At 50.3% G+C, this 20,939-nt stretch overlaps 1 protein-coding gene across 2 annotated transcripts in view; it reads right to left on the bottom strand.

Annotated features, from left to right (window-relative positions):
• LOC119965917 (SLAM family member 9-like) overlaps window positions 1–20,939 on the bottom strand; it is a 94,474-nt gene that overhangs the window by 63,938 nt on the left and 9,597 nt on the right. For both annotated transcript variants that reach the window (XM_038796924.1, XM_038796925.1), the window contains exon 3: window positions 1,262–1,528. In XM_038796924.1, coding sequence (XP_038652852.1) covers window positions 1,262–1,528 — 267 coding nt within the window. The remainder of the gene's footprint in view (window positions 1–1,261; window positions 1,529–20,939) is intronic.

Genomic DNA, 20,939 nt, shown 5'->3' with positions numbered 1-20,939 from the left:
CGGCGTCACTTCCTGCCCAAAAGGTCTAGCTAAAGCAGCATTGTAAACCGTGAAGTTGGATTATTTCATACAAGTGCATAAATGAATCTAAGACAGATTTCACAATAATCTTCCAATTGTTTACAATCTAAAATACAAAACAAGAGATTTCTAGTGCATCTCCCTTCAGGAGTCAATCCCAACAGCCTCCACTCACTGGGTTGAATTTTACATATCCCGGCAGCCATATTTCATGTGGGAGGGAGCACATAAAATGGAGGGCTGGGTGCCCATCCTACCATCTTCCCAAGTTAATCCCCATATTATGGGGCCGGGTGGCACTGGAATCAGCAGCCTGTCCACCATGTTTCAAGAACTATAAGTCAATTAGCAAACCATTGACCCTGATAATACACTATCCACACCATAAAACGTTTGGTATGGGCAGCAGGGTGGGAGCAGGAAATCCGTTTACTTCAGGTGCTTAAAGAGTGGGAAGGAAGGAGTGAGCTGGTCTTCAGGGGCTCTCATGTGAAAATCACAAAGCGACGCCCCCTTAATTTAAATTTATCCCTTTCTTATGAACCACTCCCTCACTTAAACCAGCCCCTCTTCCCACACCCTTTCCCTAATCTATCTAATCACCCCTAGCAGATTACCTGCTCCAGGAATTCATCTTCTTCTTTTGCAGTCCCGGCAGCAACCACTGATACCTTCCTAGCACTACAGAGACTGATGGAGCTGGCCAGCGACATGACAGAGTGGGACTTCCTCCCACTGTGGGGGTAAAAGTCCCACTCAGCTCTCATTAGTCCACCCGCAGGGCTTTATGATTGCAGGGTGGGTTGGCTTGGAGCGTGTCGGCTTCATTCCAATGTGCTTTTGGGCTGGCTTGCTGTGCCACCACCCTCCATTCAATATTATTCAGCTCATAGGGTTCAGGTGTGCTGTCTTTAAATCAAGACAAAGGTAATGAATCCATGGAATAAGAGGCATTTAACCCTACGAGAATGTAACAACTTGCGACATGCACTGGTCATGAAATCCTCATCATATCAACAATATTCCTTCTATGCTACAAATGTACACAGAAGGCACTGGCTGCACAAGTTACTCACAACTTGTCCTTTTAAAGAATCCTTGTATGTGACTGGTCACACACAAAAATTAAGTGTACCACATATTGGAATGAGCCTGCTGCACAGGACAAAAAAAAGTTTAGAGATCAAAAATGTCACATGTAACACATGAACATAAATTAGGGGACCATTATAAAACATACCGTCAACAGCGAGTAAAAGCGAGTCCTCTTTCTGGTTGACCATGTTTCTGACCACACAAGTATACAGCTCACAGCTCTCTGGTTGTTTTGTGTTTATCGTCAGTGTTGTGTTGTTATTGGATATTTTGTAAGTTTCATCACTTTGAAGTGGTTGGCCTTTTTTAAGCCACCAGATTGCAGTTAAATCATTTCCCACAATACAATTGAGACGAACATCAGTCACAGCAAGCATACCATTTTGAATTATTACTGGTTGTTGCAAAATTTCTGAAAATAGACAAAAATTACGTGAAGCCAATAAGTGAATTTGGTGCATTCATCTTTAAAAAGCATGATGACAAATATCAAACTCATGATTCAGTTTATAATCAGGAAAATTACAGAAGGCACAGGAGGAAATTGAAAAGGTTAATACCAGAGGCAAAGGAAAGATAGACAGGTATGATTAAATTGAACACACAATATCATTAATATAAACATATAAGCCACAACATTTGATCACCCCAAATATTGCAGCTTTGTGCAATTAACCTGTACACATTGTTTTCAATACAGGAAACATGCAAACATCATGCTGCCCGTTATTTTAAGTAATTACAGCATGCAACTGATCAGCACGTGGTGGGACACCGGACAGGAGTGATGAGCAGACAGGACAGCAGGCCAGGTTAACACAAGTGCCAACAAACTGGTTCAGCTGAGAGAACTCAGGAGAGGTCTTTGGCTACACATCAATGTTTATACAGTGAAATGCTCGGTTCACTGGCAGACATGCCAGAAACCCGATCTCTAAGGCAAGGGGCAAAGTGGAATCCAGCAGCAACTTGACACAGTTTGCATAGGGCTTGGAGCCCATCCTTTTGTGTGGAAGCAATAGCAATTTGCATCAATTACGCATCCACAAGTAAACTACGTGCACCAAATGATGGCCAACATCTTGGCTTCCATTGCAGGATGTTCAAGATCTGGATACAGCCATGCAAGCTAAAACTGTTGCCATTATATCTGTGGCTGCTCACATTCAAAAGATCTTGGGAGGATTTCTTAGCATTCCTAACAACTTTTCCTCTAACATATTATTAGAGTTGTTGAAGTGTCAACCTTGGAAACAGCAATAATACCATGCAAACAGCTTCCACGAATGCCATTGCTATTGCTTGTCAGTTAGCCAGTCCAGAGTTGCCCATGCAAAGGTAGAGCGGTGTGAAGCAAGGCCTTCAAGACAACTTACAATCTCCATCACTGAAAATCAACAGCCTTCCATCAGCTATGTTGCAGCCACTATAGTAGCACTGCATAGGTGTATTATGACAGGCAACAGCACTGGGAATACATGCATTTTCATCAAATGAATTCACAAAATGTGGAATCAGTTGAAGTTAGTGTGTAATGTAACATTGACTTCATTTATAAACTTTCTTTGGAAATTATATTTTGCAGTGGCTTATATTTTTGAATTCTGACCAAGCAGAGATTATTTTGGAAAGTAAAAGAGTGGAGGTAAAGTCTGGGACTGTTTATCAATGAGAAATCGGAGCTGCATTTACTGGTATCACAATTCGGCGCGCTTATCACACAGCCTGTTAGAGAGGGATTCGCTTGGTTGCCTCCTCCTTTCTTCCTCATCTCCCTCAGGTGACCACTGTATATCTGGTGGCAAGGGCTGTGTCCTCATTATGGTAATATTGGCAAGCAACAAACCGCTATGAATTTTGGCCCACTGTGGTGATAACCACTGTAGATATGCATACTTGCAGTAGGGGGAATGTATGGCTGTACCTGTAATACAGGTTCCTCCGGTAAGCCCCTGCCGGCTAACTCCGGCCACAGGGCGCTTGTGTATAAATATGCGTATGAGTCACTCAGATCCTAGTCTACAATTGCAGCCGGAGAAATAGCATCACACAGCAATAAAGCCTCGATTGTACTTGTCTCTCGTCTTTGAGTGCAATTATTAGCGCCACAATTTATTGCTGTGTGATTTTCCACTCACCATGGACATCAGAATCAAGCCTGACCGTCTGCAGCTGAATCCGCAGTCACCGTACGCCAGGAAAGACTTCGTTCACTGGCTTGCAGTCTTCGAGGCCTACATCTCTTCAGCGGACCCTCCCCCGACGGAGGCTCAGAAAAAGCAACTCCTGTACTCGAGACTTAGCTCCAGTGTCTTTCCGCTAATTCGAGATACGACTGACTACACCACAGCTATGAAACTGCTCAAGGAGAACTATGCACAGTCGGCAAACACCCTGTTTGCGAGGCATCAACTCTCTCTACTCACGTCCAGCAGCCGGGTGAGTCGATTGAGGACTTCTGGAGGGCCCTTATACCTCTGGTACGAGACTGCGACTGCCGGCCCCTCACAGCCACGGAACACTCTGACTTACTCATGCACGATGCCTTTGTTACAGGCATTGCATCGGACCCCATCCGGCAACGACTGCTGGAAGGGGCCGCCCCCGACCTCGCGGCCGCAAAGGCTCTGGCGCTTTCCATGACGGCCGCCTCCCGTAGTGCACGATCTTACTCCGCTAGCCGCTCGGCCCACCCATCCTACCCCTCGTGGACCCCGCAAACGGCCCCCAAGGACCACCTGTCCTACCCCTTGTGGACCCCGCAAACGGCCTCCCAAGCAGCCACCCCCGCGCACTACGCCTGCGCTGCTCGCCGCACCGCACTCCCTGGGGGTCCCCACTGTTACTTCTGCGGTCAGCAGAAGCACCCCCGCCAGCGCTAGCGGCCTCCCAAGCAGCCACCCCCGCGCACTACGCCTGCGCTGCTCGCTGCACCGCACTCCCTGGGGGTCCCCACTGTTACTTCTGCGGTCAGCAGAAGCACCCCCGCCAGCGCTAGCGCTGTCTGGCCCGCACCGCGACCTGCAAAGCTTGTGGTAAGAAAGGCCACTTTACAGTGGTGTGTCAGTCCTGAATGGTTGCCGGTATTGCGCCCCCCGGTCCCCTCGCCTCAGCCGCTCGCTCAATGGGCCCTGCCGTCCGCTTCCCCGACCCCACGTGCAATCAGTGGGCACTGCCATCTTTCGCCGCCCCGCCACGTGCGCTCCATGGGCGCCGCCATCTTCGTCCACCCCCGCCATGTGCGTTCCATGGGCGCCGCCATTTTGTCCCGTGCCCACCGTGGGCGCCGCCATTTTATCCACAGGTACTCCAGATGCCGCCATTTTGTCCTCCCCGGGGCGGGGCCATGGGGCATGGGTCGCTACCGCTCCTCGTCGGACTCATCTGACTCGACCGCCGATCGCCCGCTACCCACCTCCGTTACGCTGGACCAGTCGCATCCTCGCAACCTGGCACCCTCTTCCACATCGGTGCTGGTCAACGGCCACGTGACCTCCTGCCTTATCGACTCCGGGAGCACCGAGAGCTTTGTCCACCTGGACACGGTAAGGCGCTATTCCCTTGCAGTCCATCCTGCCAACCGGCAGATCTCTCTCGCCTCCGGGTCCCACTCTGTCCCGATCCGGGGTTTCTGCCTGGTTAAACCTACTGTACAGGGCATGGAATTCGACCGTTTACGTCTGTACATTCTCCCCAACCACTGTGCATCACTCTTACTAGGCCTGGATTTCCAGTGCAATCTCCAGAGCCTCACCCTCAAATTCGGCGGACCCCTACCTCCCCTCACCGTTTGCGGCCTTGCGACCATCAAGGTCGAGCCTCCCTCACTCTTTGCCAATCTGACTGCAGACTGCAAGTCCATCACCACCAGGAGCAGACGGTACAGCAGGTCCGAAGTCCAGCGGCTGCTTCGGGAGGGTATCATCGAGGCCAGCAACAGCCCTTGGAGAGCCCAGGTGGTAGTGGCTAAGACCGGGGAGAAGCACAGGATGGTCGTTGACTACAGCCAGACCATCAACCAGTACACGCAGCTCGACGCGTACCCCCTCCCCCGCATTTCTGATATGGTCAATCAGATTGCACAGTACCGGGTCTTCTCTACTATTGACCTGAAATCCGCCTACCACCAGCTCCCCATCCGTAAATCGGACCGTCCCGAAACTGCCTTCGAGGCAGACGGTCGTCTGTACCAATTTCTTAGGGTTCCCTTCGGCGTCACGAATGGAGTCTCGGTATTTCAACGAGAAATGGACTGAATGGTTGACCGGTACGGACTGCAGGCCACCTTCCCGTACCTCGACAATGTCACCATCTGCGGCCATGACCAGCAGGACCATGATGCCAACCTTTCTAAATTGCTCCACACCGCATCTCTCCTTAATCTCACGTACAACAAGGAGAAGTGCGTGTTCCGCACAGACCGCTTAGCCATCCTCGGCTACGTAGTCCAAAACGGACTACTGGGGCCCGATCCCGACCGCATGCGCCCCCTCATGGAGCTCCCCCTCCCCCACTGCCCCAAGGCCCTCAAACGCTGCCTTGGGTTATTTTTTTATTACGCCCAGTGGGTCCCACAATACGCGGACAAGGCCCACCCACTTATCCAGTCCACACATTTTCCCCTCTCGGCCGAGGCACAACAGGCGTTCGCCCGCATATGATCTGACATAGCCAAGGCCAGGATGCACGCAGTAGACGAGACACTGCCTTTCCAAGTAGAAAGCGACGCTTCAGATGTCGCACTTGCCGCCACGCTGAATCAGGCAGGCAGACCCGTGGCATTCTTTTCACGCACCCTCTATGCCTCGAAATTCGGCATTCCTCTGTTGAAAAGGAGGCCCAGGCAATCGTTGAAGCGGTGCGGCACTGGAGGCATTACCTGGTCGGCAGGAGATTCACTCTCCTCACTGACCAACGGTCGGTAGCCTTCATGTTCAACAACACGCAGCGGGGCAAGAATGACAAAATCTTGCGGTGGAGAATCGAGCTCTCCACCTTTAACTACGAGATCTTGTATCGTCCCGGGAAGCTCAGCGAGCCTCCAGACGCCCTCTCCCGAGGTACATGTGCCAGCGCACAAGTGAACCAGCTCCGTGCCATGCACGAGAGCCTTTGCCATCCGGGGATCACTCGCTTGTACCATCTAATCAAAGCCCACAATCTGCCCTACTCCGTCGAGGAAGTACTGACAGTCACCAGAGACTACCAGATCTGTGCCGAGTGCAAGCCGCACTTCTACCGGCCAGATCGCTCGCGCCTGGTGAAAGCGTCCCGCCCCTTTGAACGCATCAGTGTGGACTTCAAAGGGGCCCTCCCCTCCACCGACCGCAACACCTACATCCTTAGCGTGATCGATGAATTTTCTAGGTTCCCCTTCGCCATCCCATGCCCGGATATGACGTCTGCCACCGTCATCAAGGCCCTGGATTCCATTTTTGCCCTGTTCGGTTTCCCCGACTACATCCACAGTGACAGGGGATCCTCGTTCATGAGCGATGAGCTGCATCATTTCCTGCTCAGCAGGTATTGCCTCCAGCAGGAAGACCAACTACAATCCGCGGGGAAACGGGCAGGTAGAGAGGGAGAACAGGACGGTATGGAGGGCCGTCCAGCTGGCCCTACGGTCCAGGAACACCCCCAGCCGCTCGCTGGCAGCAGGTCCTCCCTGATGCGCTCCATTCCATTCAGTCGTTACTGTGCACCGTAACTAACAGTACACCCCATGAACGTGTTTTTGCCTTCCCTAGGAAGTCTACATCCGGGGTGTCGCTCCTGACGTGGCTCACGACTCTGGGCCCAGTCCTTCTCCGTAGACATGTCCGGCACCACAATGCGGAACCCCTGGTGGACAAAGTACGCCTTATCAACGTCAACTCTCAGTATGCCTACGCGGAGTTCCCCGATGGCCGCCAGGACGCAGTCTCGCTCCGGGACCTGGCACCCTCAGGTGCCGATCCCATGCTGAGCCGTAACTTAGAGGAAGGAACTACATGTAAAAGCCAGCTCAATACTCAGTCCTTGAAAATTCTCCTTCAGAGCGAGCTCGAGGCTGGCCTAAAAGGGGTGATGGCTAGTCGGCAGGGTGGGGGGCTGGAAGCCTCCCAACCAGGCTGATTGCATGGAATGTCAGAGGCTGAATGGGCCAGTCAAGAGGGCTCGCGTGTTTTCGCATTTGAGGAGGCTGAAGGCGGACGTGGCAATGCTACAAGAGAAACACCTAAAGGTTACAAACCAAACGAGATTGAGAAAGGGGTGGGTTAGCCAAGTATTCCACTGAGGGCTGCTCTCAAAGACCAGGGGGATAGCGATCTTGATCAGCAAACGAGTGGCATTCGAGACAGGGAGAAAATCGCCACCTCTGGACTTATTGCCACCCTCATATTTAATACCTTGGTCATGATGTTGGCAAACCCCTGCCAAAATCCCCTCAGTTTTGGACATGTCCAAAACATGTGGACATGGTTCGCTGGCCCTCCCGCACTTTGCACACCTGTCCTACACCCTAAAGAATCTTCTCATCCGGGCCACTGTCATGTGAGACCGGTGAACGACCTTAAATTGGATCAGGCGGAGCCTGGTACATGTTGCGGTTGCGTTGACCCTTCCCAACGCGTTCGCCCAAAGGCCCTCCTCTAACTCTCCCCCCAGCTCCTCCTCCCTCTATCTCTTACCCCCAGTTCCTCCTCCCACTTTCGCTTCAGCTCCTCGGTCTGCATCTCCTCCGAACCCATAAGCTCTTTATATATGTCCGAGATGCTCCCCTCTTCTTTCCATCCTCTAGAAACCACCCTATCCTGAATCCCCCTTAGCGGCAGGAGTGGGAAGGCTAGTAACTGCCTCCACAGAGAGTCCTGCACCTGCAGATATCGAAATTCATTTCCCCCCGCCAATGCAAACTTCTCCTCCAGCGCCCTCATACTCGGGAAGCTTCCTTCTATAAACAAGTCCCCCATCTTCTCAATCCCCACTCTCCGCCAAATTCAGAACCCCCTGTCCATCCTCCCCGGGCAAACCGGTGATTATCGCAGATTGGGGACCACACCAATGTCCCCTCTGCTCCCACATGTCTCCTCCACTGCCCACAGACTTCAGAGCTTCCACCACCACTGGACCGATGGAGTACCGCGCCGGTGGGAATGGCAGAGGCGCCGTTACCAACGCCCCCAGACGTGTGCCCTTACAGGTAGCCACCCCGATGGAGTACCGCGCCGGTGGGAATGGCAGAGGCGCCGTTACCAACGCCCCCAGACGTGTGCCCTTACAGGTAGCCACCTCCTTGCGCACCCGTGCCGGCTCCCCCCCCCCCCCCCCCCCTGCCCCTACGAGCCACCTCCTTACCGTGGCTATATTAGCTACACAGTAATAATTGCAGAAATTTGGTAGCGCCAGCCCACCCCCCCCCCCCCCCCCCCGAGCACTGCACCCGCGGGGACTTGCCCCCCCACACAAAGCCCCCAATACATTTATTGATCCGTTTTTAAAAAGTACCGCGGATGAAGATGGAGAGGCATTGGAAAATGAATAGGAATCTTGGGAGGACCGTCATTTTTACCGATTGCACTCTGCCTGCCAGAGACAACGGGAGCGCATGCCATCTCCGGAGATCCTCCTTCATCTGCTCCACCAGCCTGGCCAAGTTCAATTCATGTAGCCTGTCCCAATCCCTCGCCACTTGGATACCCAGGTACCTGAAGCTGTCCCCTACCACTCTGAACGGCAGTTTCCCCAGTCGCCTCTCCTGACCTCTTGCCTGGACCACAAACTTCTCACTCTTCCCCATATTGAGCTTATATCCTGAAAACCAGCCGAATTCCCCTAAAATTTCCATTAATTTCATCCATCCCCCCCATTGGGTCTGATACATACAACTGTAGGTCAGCCGCATACAGTGAGACTCTGTGCTCCACACCCCCCCCACCGGACCAGCCCCTGGAGGCCCTCAGAGCCATTGCCAGCGGCTCAATTGCCAGCGCAAACGGCAGTGGGGAGAGGGAGCATCCCTGTTTCGTCCCCCGGTGCAGTCTGAAATAGTCCGAACTCGTCCTGTTTGTCCGTACACTGGCAACCGGAGCCCGGTACAGCAACCTGACCCAGTCAATAAAGCCCCTCCCATTCATCTTCATGAAAGTCAGCCCCTCCAGAAAGTGCCTCATCCCCTCCGGCCGCGCGTGGGGTTCTGACCTATACAGCCTGCTATAAAAGTCCCGAAAGGCCTTGCTCAACCCTGCCGAGTCCCCAATGAAGTCCCCATCCCCGTCAATAACCTTCCCTATTTCTCTAGCTGCCTCCCTCTTTCTGAGCTGCTGTGCAAGCATCCTGCTGGCCTTCTCACCGTGCTGGTAAATCGCCCCCTTCGCCTGCCCTCCCTGTGGTTAACAAACCAAAAACTGCTCCGGCGTTCCCTTAAGAGCCCTGCCTCTGGAGCCTCCACAAACCTTCTAACAACTCGTAGAGTCTCCTTTACCAGTCGGTTCATCTCTGCCCCATCCGTCCTGTCCCTGTGAGCCCGGATCGAGATCAACTCTCCTCTCACCACTGCCTTCAGCATTTCCCAGACCACCACTGCTGAGACCTCCCTCGTATCGTTTACCTGCAGTTGTTCAACATGCACTTCTTCAGCCTCTTGCACACCACTTTGTCCGCCAATAGCCCTACATCCAAACTCCATTGTGGGCTCTGCTTGCTATCCAAGCTCACCTGCAGTTCCACCCAGTGCGGAGCATGGTCCGAGATCGTGATTGCCGAGTACCCCGTGTCCACCACCCCAGCCAGTAGGGCCCTACACAAAACAAAGAATTCGATCCGGGAGTACACCTTATGTACGTTGGAGTAAAAAGAAAATTCCTTCGCCCCCGGCTGCCTAAATCTCCATGGATTCACCTCCCCATCTGCTCCATGAACCCTTTCAGTTCCTTTGCCATTGCTGGCACCCTGCCCGTTCTCGAGCATGACCGATCCAGGCCGAAATCAATAACTGTATTAAAGTCCCCTCCCATGATCCGCTTGTGCGAGTCCAGGTCCGGAATCTTCCCTAGCACCCTCTTCATAAAATCCCCGTCATCCCAATTTGGCGCATATACATTGACCAGCACTACCTTCACCCCCTGCAGCTTACCACTAACCATGATATATCGACCTCCCACATCCGAGACTATTCTTCCCATCTCAAATGTCACCCGCTTGTTAACCAAGATCGCAACCCCTTTCGTCTTTGTATCCAGCCCCTAGTGGAAAACCTGACTAATCCAGCCTTTCCTCAACCTGACCCAAGGTGCGTCTCCTGCAACATTACCACATCCGCCTTCAGGCCCCTCAGGTGCACAAACACACGTGCCCTCTTTACCAGCCCATTTAGCCCCCGAACATTGCAGGTGATCAGCCTAGTTGGAGGGCAAAGTGCCCCCCACCCCCGTCGATCAGCCATCCCCATGCTTGGGCCCGCCTCCAGCCCCTCGCCACACCTCCTTCGGCCCACCGCATGGCGGACCCTACCCCCCGACCTCCTCAGGTGTCACTCCACCGAAGTCCTTCCCTCATCAGCAGAATCCATCCGACCCCCCCCACCCCCCCCCCCCCCCCCCCCCCCCCCCCCCCCCCCCCCCCCCCCCCCCCAGCAACACTACTCTAAAACCTAACCCATCTAGTAAACTAAACGTATACACATCCCCCCACTGTGCTTCCGTGAGCTAGCTCACCCAGATAGCTTGTTGGTCCCCACCGCTAAGAAGTCTCCCACCTACTGTTCCCTCACTCCCGTCCCCCCACACATACAAACAAACTCATCTAGCAATCCCCAAACACCCAATGGCAAGAAAACACAAAAAAAAGTACCACCCGCCAACACTCACACGTCTCCATCCCACTAAAGTGCACATCAATAAAAACAAAGGGACATTGGCAACATCCACTGAGAAAAAGAGCCCAGAAACAAAAAAATCGATTTCCCCCCCCCCCCCTTTACTCTTAAACAGATCCCCAAAAACAGACACGAAACAATAAGAGACGGCATAACCAATTTAAAAACAGGAAAACAAAACCCAAAAAACCCCCCCCAAGGGGAAAAAACTGAAAAAAGGGGCCCAATATAGGCCAACAACTTGTCTCAAAGTTCAAGATTTCTCAGACCCCCACCAGTCCTTTTCTTTTAGCAAAGTCCAGCACCTCATCGGGCAACTCAGAATAGTGATGCTGGTCCTCATGTGTGACCCAAAGATGCGCCGGACACAGCAGACCGAACTTCACCTGAGACTTGACTGGGTTAAAGCCTGCCCTCTTCCTCACCAACTCCACAATCAGGTCCTGGTACACCCGCAGGATGCTGTCGTCCCACTTACAACTCCGCGTTCGCTTGGCCCACCGAAGAATGCATTCCTTGTCCAGGAACCTATGGAATCTCACCACCATTGCCCTCGGAGGGTCCCCCACTTGCGGCTTCCTTGCAAGCGCTCGGTACGCCCTGTCTACCTCCAACGGTCGGGGGAATGCCCCTTCCGCCAGCAGTTTTACGAACATACCCGCTACATATGCCCCAGCTTCTGCTCCCTCAGCCCCCTCCGGGAGTCCGACAATTCTTATGTTCTGCCGGCGGGACCGGTTCTCAAGGTCCTCCACCTTCTCGAGAAGCCTTTTCTGCTGTTCGAGAAGCATCCCCACCTCCAGCTCCACCGCAGTTTGATGCTCCTCCTGCTCAGCCAGTGCCTTCTCAACCTTCTGGATCCCCCGATCCTGGGCGTCCAATCTGCTCTCTAGCCGATCTATCGATTCTTTAATCGGGTCCAAACATTCCCGCTTCTGCCTGGCAAAACCATTCTGGATGGCCTGCATCACCGGGTCCGTTGGTTGCTGCGCTGCCACCCCAGCGGTCCGGCCCTCTGCCATACTGTCTCCAGCTTCAACACAGCTCATGGCTAACTTCTTATTTCTGTCCTTTTGTGCACTTCTGGTTCTTTGCTCTATACACTAATACGTAGAAACGGTGCCCAATTGCCTCAGCCTTCGCGTTCACAGTTCAAAACCCCAAAAAATGTCCGGGGGAAAGGTCCAAAACTCCGATCAGTGTTGTGGTGATACGCATCACTGTAAATACACAAGGGGTTAATGTAAATACACTTAGACTAGATAAACACTAGAGGGAGCACCAGAGACATCATGACACACAGACATTCAACCAATAGGTCAGTAGATTAGGACATGACCAATGGGCAGTCAAGACACACCCAGAGGTGACACTACCACAAGGGGGCTACCCATATAAAAGGACACAGCACACATGCTCAGTCTCTTTCCAGTGGAGACACTTAGTGAGTATAGACAGGGTTGATAGAAACACATCACATCCACCACGTGGATTGTAGCAGACTGGTTAGTTAGTCTGAGTAGCTATAGCAGGATTAACAGGAGAGTCGAATCCAAGTCGGAGAATCGTTAACAGTTTAATAAATGTGTTAAAGCTATCTCCAAGTCTGAACCTTCCTTTGTCAGAATGTACATCAAAAAAGCAGCTTATGCTATGTCAAGAGCATAACAAAACATGGTACCAAGGAGTGGCCTGTTGAATCCCGATAGCTCAACTCAACAAATTTGTGACAACCAGCAACAGCACCCAGGCATGATGTTCGAGATTCCAGTTCCACAGCAGCTCAGGTGCCACGGCAATCTCAGTGCAAACTGGCGTGCGTTCAGGCAGAGATTTGAGATATACCTGGTAGCGTCCGACCCAGATGGCGTCGCGGATGCAGAGAAAATAAAGCTTCGACTTACCATCGCGGGTCCAAGAGCAGCTGAATTCTTCCAGACCTTCAAATACTCAAAGGGGCAAAACAAGAGCGACTTCCAGGGAGTCCTGGACTAATTCCAAGAATTCTGCGAGGAAGATACAAGAAAAAATGGTAAAAGAGGCACCAATCCTGACCACGAGGCAAAGGTAGGTCTGCCGAAAACGGCAGTTTTGATTTCCAGCCATCTCGGAAAAGGAGCCGCACATACGCAGTTGCGTGACAAGCGCACAGAACTAGAAGGTCCGTTTGCGCGTGCTCGAGAAGCAGTGCATGCGCAGTTGCAAACAAGGCCCCAAGTAAAGGAACAGCAATCTGCGCAAACGCTTCCTATGCTCTACGTCACAAGCTTTGTTAAGTCAGAGGCCCCGGACCACACCCACTTAAAGGGGAAATGTCCCAAAACAAGAAAAAAAAAATTTTTAAGCCTCAAAACAAGATTCTTTCACCTGGAACGACAGCACAATGCCTGAAATTCGACCAGTAGCTGAAAGTAACCTCTGCAAAACCCTGCAACAAGCAGTTAGCACCGCCCTAGAAGATGATATATTTTTTGTAGACAATGACTCAGACGAAGATTTCATCTTGGGAGATGGCTACCCCAGTGCCAAATCCGAACCGCAACTAGAAGTGTTGTACATTGAAGACCCCGACGACGAGTTCTTCGGATTGAGGAATCCTCAGCCCAGCATAGATGACATCCCGACTCGTGAGTGCAGGATTATGCTGCGGCCTGACGCCTAGAGACAGAGAGCGGTACAAGCCCACAAAGAGCGGCATGCTGCCACACAGAGAATGGTCCACGCACCATGAAGGGTCCCAGCCTCCACACAGAAAGCGATGCAAGACTCCACAGCGAGCTCATGGACAGCATCCACGATAGAAGCAATGCAAAACTCCAGAGCGCAGTCCTTGCATGAGCAAGAAGTGATGACAGTCTCCACAGCGAGACCAATGCACGATTCCACACAAGGAATTCTGCAAGACTCCACAGAGGGAGTGACACAAATCTCCACAGCGAGCTCGTGGACAGACTCCACGATGGAAGGAACGCAAGACTCCAGAGTGCAGTCCTTGCATGAACAAGACCATGAGGGTCTAGCAACCTTCTCTGAGCAATCAGCAGCAGACGATGCAAGTCTTCCATACTCAAGTGAACAACAGAAAGAGTATGACAGTCTGCCACGCTCAAGTGTACATCAAGCAGACAATGACAGTCTACCATGCTCAAGTGTAAAGCAAGCAGACTATGACAGTCTGCCACGCTCAACTGAACAGCAAGCAGACTATGCCAGTCTACCACGCTCAAGTGCAAAGCAAGAAGACACTGAGGCTCTACCCACTATGTGTGCGACAAGTGACGACAGCATCCTACTTCCCATACAAGATGTGCAACGTGACAGACCTCAGCTAGTGTGTACAGAGGCACTCGACAATCACAGTGAGACTACTGGTGACTCGAGTGACACCACGTTAAATCAAACCTCATCTGCTAAAGCCTCTCCACAAGCAAATGCATTCCTGAACATTTTGACTCCGGACGTGGAGCATCAAGAAACCTCAGAAGATTCAAGTGAACCTGAAATGACTCCGGACGTGGAGCATCAAGAAACCTGAGAAAATGCAAGTGAACCTGAAATGACTCCGGACGGGGAGCATCAAGAAACCTCAGCTAACTCAAGTGAACCTGAAATGACTCCAGACAGGGAGCATCAAGAAACCTCAGCTGACACAGGTGAACCAGAAACGACTCCAGGCGGGGGGCATCGACAAGCCAATGCTGATTCAAGTAAGCCGGACTTGACTCCAGACGGGGAGCACCGCGGTCTCAGTGATGGCACGCTCAAGGAAACAACAGATGCCACAAAGGACGCTGACATGAGTAACTGTGTGAAGGACTCATATTATCCACAGTGTGGTCCTTGAGCGCAGCAAACACAACAACAAAACCAACCAACACAACATCAAAGACAATATCCAGACGTGTACCAGAGGCAATAACGTCGACAGCAAACACAACAAAAACAATGGAACAACGACTGGTATGACATGGTACAGCTCTGCCCATGAGGGACACTGTTATTGCTCAGCTCAGTACAATGACATACCATGGCAGGACGATGCATCTCACCAATTCACGTTTGCTACACTAACAACAGGCAACCTGGCTTTCAGGACAGATGCCATCGAGAATTGCTACCATAAGCATCGAAAAAAAAGAGTCCAACTCAGATGACGAAGTGATTTGGACACTTCCTGTGACTTTTACTCCAGGACACTGATGGTGTTCACAAGAGAATTACAACGTTATCATTGACACTTCCATACCAGGCCATATAAATTCATGAACTTTGGACACATAACTTTTATTTTGTATTGTCTTATCCTCAAAGTCATCACATAATATTTGGTCTTGTAAACTATTGTATAGTCATCACAGTTATCATAACTTGTATAGCATCACTTATCTACCTGATTTTGTTCAATTTTCTTAACACTGTACAGAAAATATGTAACATGAAAAAAGGGGGGATGTGGTGATATGCATCACTGTAAATACACAAGGGGTTAATGTAAATACACTTAGACTAGATAAACACTAGAGGGAGCACCAGAGACATCATGACACACAGACATTCAACCAATAGGTCAGTAGATTAGGACATGACCAATGGGCAGTCGACAACCCAGAGGTGACACTACCACAAGGGGGCTACCCATATAAAAGGACACAGCACACATGCTCAGTCTCTTTCCAGTGGAGACACTTAGTGAGTACAGAGTTCATTGAAACACATTACTAACACTGTTGGGGAGGTTTTAAACTAATGTGGCAGGGGGATGGGAACCAGATTAGGACGTTAGAGGTCAGTAAAGAGGCAGCAACTAAAGTCAGTAAGGTACTAGATAATAAACTCAATGTGACTAAGGGGAAGAGTAGACAGCGATGAGATGATGATCGCAAAGGGACCGGTGGTCTGAGGTGCATTTGTTTTAATGCGAGAAGTGTAGCAGGTAAGGCAGATGAATTTAGGGCTTGGATTAGTGCCTGGGAATATGATTTTATTGGTATTACTGAGACTTGGTTGAGGGATGGGCAAGACTGGCAACTAAATATCCCAGGGTATAGATGCTTCAGGAGGGATAGAGAGGGAGGTAAAAGGGGTGGAGGAGTTGCATTACTGGTCAGAGATGATATCACAGCTGTGATTAAGGAGGGCACGATGGAGGATTCGAGCACTGAGGCAATATGGGTAGAGCTAAGAAATAGGAAGGGTGCAGTAACATTGTTGAGACTTTACTTCAGGCCTCCCAAAAGCGAGCGTGAAGTAGTGGTACAAATATGTAGACAGATTATAGAACAATGTAGGAGCAATAGGGTGGTTGTGATGGGAGATTTTAACTTCCCCAACATTGAATGGGACTCATGTAGTGTTGGAGGCGTAGATGGAGCAGAATTTGTAAGCAGCATCCAGGAAAGTTTTTTAGAGCAGTATGTAAATAGTCCAACTCGGGAAGGGGCCATACTGGACCTGGTATTGGGGAATGATCCCGGCCAGGTGGTTGAAGTTTTAGTCGGTGATTACTTTGGGAATAGCAATCACAATACCGTAAGTTTTAGAATACTCATGGACAAGGACAGGAGTGGTCCTAAAGGAAGAGTGCTAAATTGGGGAAAGGCCAACTATAACAAAATTCGGCAGGAGCTCAGGAAAGTGGATTGGGAGCAGCTGTTGAAGGGTAAATCCACATTTGAAATGTGTGAGTCTTTTAAGGAAAGGTTGATTAGAGTGCAGGACAGACATGTTCCTATGAAAATGAGAGATATAAATGGCAAGATTAGGGAACCATGGATGACGGGTGGAATTGTGAGACTAGCTAAGATGAAAAAGGAAGCATACATAAGATCGAAGCGACTCAAAACTGATGAAGCTTTGGAGGAATATCGGGAAAGTAGGACAAATCTCAAATGTGCAATAAAGAGGGCTAAAAGGGGTCATGAAATATCTTTGGCTAACAGGGTTAAGGAAAATCCCAAAGCCTTTTACTCGTATATAAGGAGCAAGAGGGTAACTAGAGAAAGGATTGGCCCACTCAAAGACAAAAGAGGGAATTTATGCGTGGAGTCAGAGGAAGTGAGTGAAATTCTTAATAAGTACTTTGCATCGGTATTCACCAAGGAGAGGGACATGACGGATGTTGAGGCCAGGGATGGATGTTTAAATACTCTAGGTCATGTCGGCATAAGGAAGGGGGAGGTTTTGGGTATTCTAAAAGGCATTAAGGTGGACAAGTCCCCAGGACTGGATGGGATCTATCGCAGGTTACTGAGGGAAGCGAGGGACGAAATAGCTGGGGCCTTAACAGATATCTTTGCAGCATCCTTGAGCACGGGTGAGGTCCCGGAGGACTGGAGAATTGCTAATGTTGTCCCTTTGTTTAAGAAGGGTAGCAGGGATATTGCAGGGAATTATAGACCTGTGAGCTTGACGTCAGTGATAGGCAAACTGTTGGAGAAGATACTGAGGGATAGGATCTATTCACATTTGGAAGAAAATAGACTTATCAGTGATAAGCAGCATGGTTTTGTGCCGGGAAGGTCAGGTCTTACAAACCTAATAGAATTCTTTGAGGAAGTGACAAAGTTAATTGATGAGGGAAGGGCTGTTGATGTCATATACATGGACTTCAGTAAAGCATTTCATAAAATTTCCCATGGCAGATTGATGGAAAAAGTGAAGTCGTATGGGGTTCAGGGTGTACTAGCACGATGGATAAAGAACTGGCTCAGCAACAGGAGACAGAGTAGTGGTGGAAGGGAATGTCTCAAAATGGAGAAAGGTGACTAGTGGTGTTCCACAGGGATCCGTGCTCGGACCACTGTTGTTTGTGATATATATAAATGATCTGAACGAAGGTATAAGTGGTCTGATGAGCAAGGTTGCAAGTGGAACTAAGATTGGTGGAGTTGCAGATAGCGAGGGGGACTGTCAGAGAATACAGCAAAATATAGATAGATTGGAGAGTTGGGCAGAGAAATGGCAGATGGAGTTCAATCCAGGCAAATGTGAGGTGATGCATTTTGGAAGATCTAACCCAAGAGCAGACTATATGGTCAATGGAAGAGTCCTGGGGAAAATTGATGTACAGAGCGATCTGGGTCCATTGTACTCTGAAGGTGGCAACGCAGGTCGATAGAGTGGTCAAGAAGGCATTCAGCATGCTTGCCTTTATCGGACAGGGTATTGAGTACAAGAGTCGGCAGGTCATGTTACAGTTGTATAGGACTTTGGTTAGGCCACATTTAGAATCCTGTGTGCAGTTCTGGTCGCCACATTACCAGAAGGATGTGGATGCTTTAGAATGGGTGCAGAGGAGGTTCACCAGGATGTTGCCTGGTATGGAGGGTGCTAGCTATGAAGAAAGGTTGAGTCGATTAGGATTGTTTTCATTGGAAAGACAGAGGTTGAGGGGGGGACCTGATTGAGGTCTACAAAATTACGAGAGGTATGGACAGGGTGGATAGCAACAAGCTTTTTCCAAGAGTGGGTGTGTCAATTACAAGGTGTCACGATTTCAAGGTGAGAGGGAAAGTTTAAGGGCGATGTGCGTGGAAAGTTTTTTACGTAGAGGGTGGTGGGTGCCTGGAATGCTTTGCCAGCGGAGATGGTAGAGGCGGGCACGATAGCATCATTTAAGATGCATCTGGACAGATATATGAACGGGCAGGGAACAGAGAGAAGTAGATCCTTGTAAAATAGGCAACAGGTTTAGATAAAGGATCTGGATCGGTGCAGGCTGGGAGGGCCGAAGGGCCTGTTCCTGTGCTGTAATTTTCTTTGTTCTTTGTACATCACACCCACCACGTGGATTGTAGCACACTGGTTAGTTAGTCTGAGTAGCTATAGCAGGATTAGCAGGAGAGTTGAATCCAAATAGGAAAATCGTTAACAGTTTAATAAATGTTTTAAAGCTATCTCCAAGTCTGAACCTTCCTTTGTCAGAGTGTACATCAAGGAAGCAGCTTATGCTATGCCAAGAGCATAACAAAACAAGCGGGAGCCACCAAATGTGAGACTTACTCCTCCATAGCCGCCACCGGAAGTACAACTCCTTCACTCTTGGCCGTCCGAACCTCCATGGGTCAACTCCCCCTTCCCCCAACTGCTCCATCAACCCCTTTCATTCCTTCGCTACGGCTGACACCCTCCATGTCCTAGATTTTGACTGGTCCAATCCTGGATCAATGACTGTATTGAAATCTCCCCCCATGATCAGATTATGTGACTCTAGATCCGGGATCTTACCCAACACCCCTCATAAATTCCACATCATTCCAGTTTGGTGCATATACATTCACAAGTACCACCCGTATCCCCTCAAGCTTCCCACTCACCATACAAAATTATGAGAGGTATGGACAGGGTGGATAGCAACAAGCTTTTTCCAAGAGTGGGGGTGTCAATTACATGGGGTCACGATTTCAAGGTGAGAGGGGGAAAGTTTAAGGGAGATGTGCATGGAAAGTTTTTTACGCAGAGGGTGGTGGGTGCCTGGAACGTTTTGCCAGCGGAGATGGTAGAGGCGGGCACGATAGCATCATTTAAGATGCATCTGGACAGATATATGAACGGGCAGGGAACAGAGAGAAGTAGATCCTTGGAAAATAGGCAACAGGTTTAGATAAAGGATCTGGATCGGTGCAGGCTGGGAGGGCCGAAGGACCTGTTCCTGTGCTGTAATTTTCTTTGTTCTTTGTACATCACACCCACCACGTGGATTGTAGCAGACTGGTTAGTTAGTCTGAGTAGCTATAGCAGGATTAGCAGGAGAGTTGAATCCAAGTAGGAGAATCGTTAACAGTTTAATAAATGTGTTAAAGCTATCTCCAAGTCTGAACCTTCCTTTGTCAGAGTGTACATCAAGGAAGCAGCTTATGCTATGCCAAGAGCATAACAATACATGCGGGAGCCACCAAATGTGAGACTTACTCGTCCAAAGCCACCACCGGAAGTACAACTCCTTCACTCTTGGCCGTCCGAACCTCCATGGGTCATCTCCCCTTCCCCCAACTGCTCCATCAACCCCTTTCATTTCTTCGCTACGGCTGACACCCTCCATGTCCTAGATTTTGACTGGTCCAATCCTGGATCAATGACTGTATTGAAATCTCCCCCCATGATCAGATTATGTGACTCTAGGTCCGGGATCTTACCCAACAACCACCTCATAAATCCCACATCATCCCAATTTGGTGCATATACATTCACAAGTACCACCCGTATCCCCTCAAGCTTCCCACTCACCTTAATGTACCTTGCCCCCACGTCCGCCACAATTCTCCCTGCCTCAAATGCCACCCGTTTGTTAATCAGGATTGCGACACCCCCTGGTCTTAAGAGTCCAGCCCTGAATGGAATATCTGGCCGACCCACCCCTTCCTCAATCTGGACTGGTCTATAACCTTTAGGTGTGACTCTTGTAATATTGCCACGTCCGCGTTCAATCCCCTCAAATGCGCGAACACGCGAGCCCTCTTAACCAGTCCATTTAGCCCTCAGACGTTCTAGGTAATCAGCCTAGTCGGGGGTCTTCCCGCGCCCCCCCAGCCGATTAGTCATCAGCCTTCTTAGGCCAGCCGCCAGCTCGCATCTCTCACCTCCTCGGGTCTCCGCCGTCCTCGACCTCCCTTTTGTCCCCTAGCAACAGTTCCTCCCGTCAGCAGAGTACCTGTACCCCCCCCCCCCTCGTAACAGCACCAGAAACACAACCCCCCATATCAAACTTATCACCTGCTCACCCTTCACTGTGCTTCCATGAGCTAGCTAACCTAGCCAGCCTGGTAGCTCCCGCCCATGGCACCAGAGATCCTATCTCCCCATTGTTCTCTCTCCTTCACCCCCCCCCAGCTTGGACATACATAATTCAAAGCATTGCAGTCCCCAGTAAACAAACAGTAGAAACAATCCCTCCACCCAACTTCAAATGGAACGGAGTTAACTTACATTTCTGAGCAGCTGCTCAAACATCTTATACCAACAAAAACCA

This window comes from Scyliorhinus canicula, chromosome 5 (genome assembly GCF_902713615.1).
Source record: "Scyliorhinus canicula chromosome 5, sScyCan1.1, whole genome shotgun sequence".
NCBI classification, from domain to species: domain Eukaryota; kingdom Metazoa; phylum Chordata; class Chondrichthyes; order Carcharhiniformes; family Scyliorhinidae; genus Scyliorhinus; species Scyliorhinus canicula.
The sequence above is the reverse complement of the archived record's forward strand: the minus strand, read 5'-3'. Positions and strand labels throughout refer to the sequence as shown.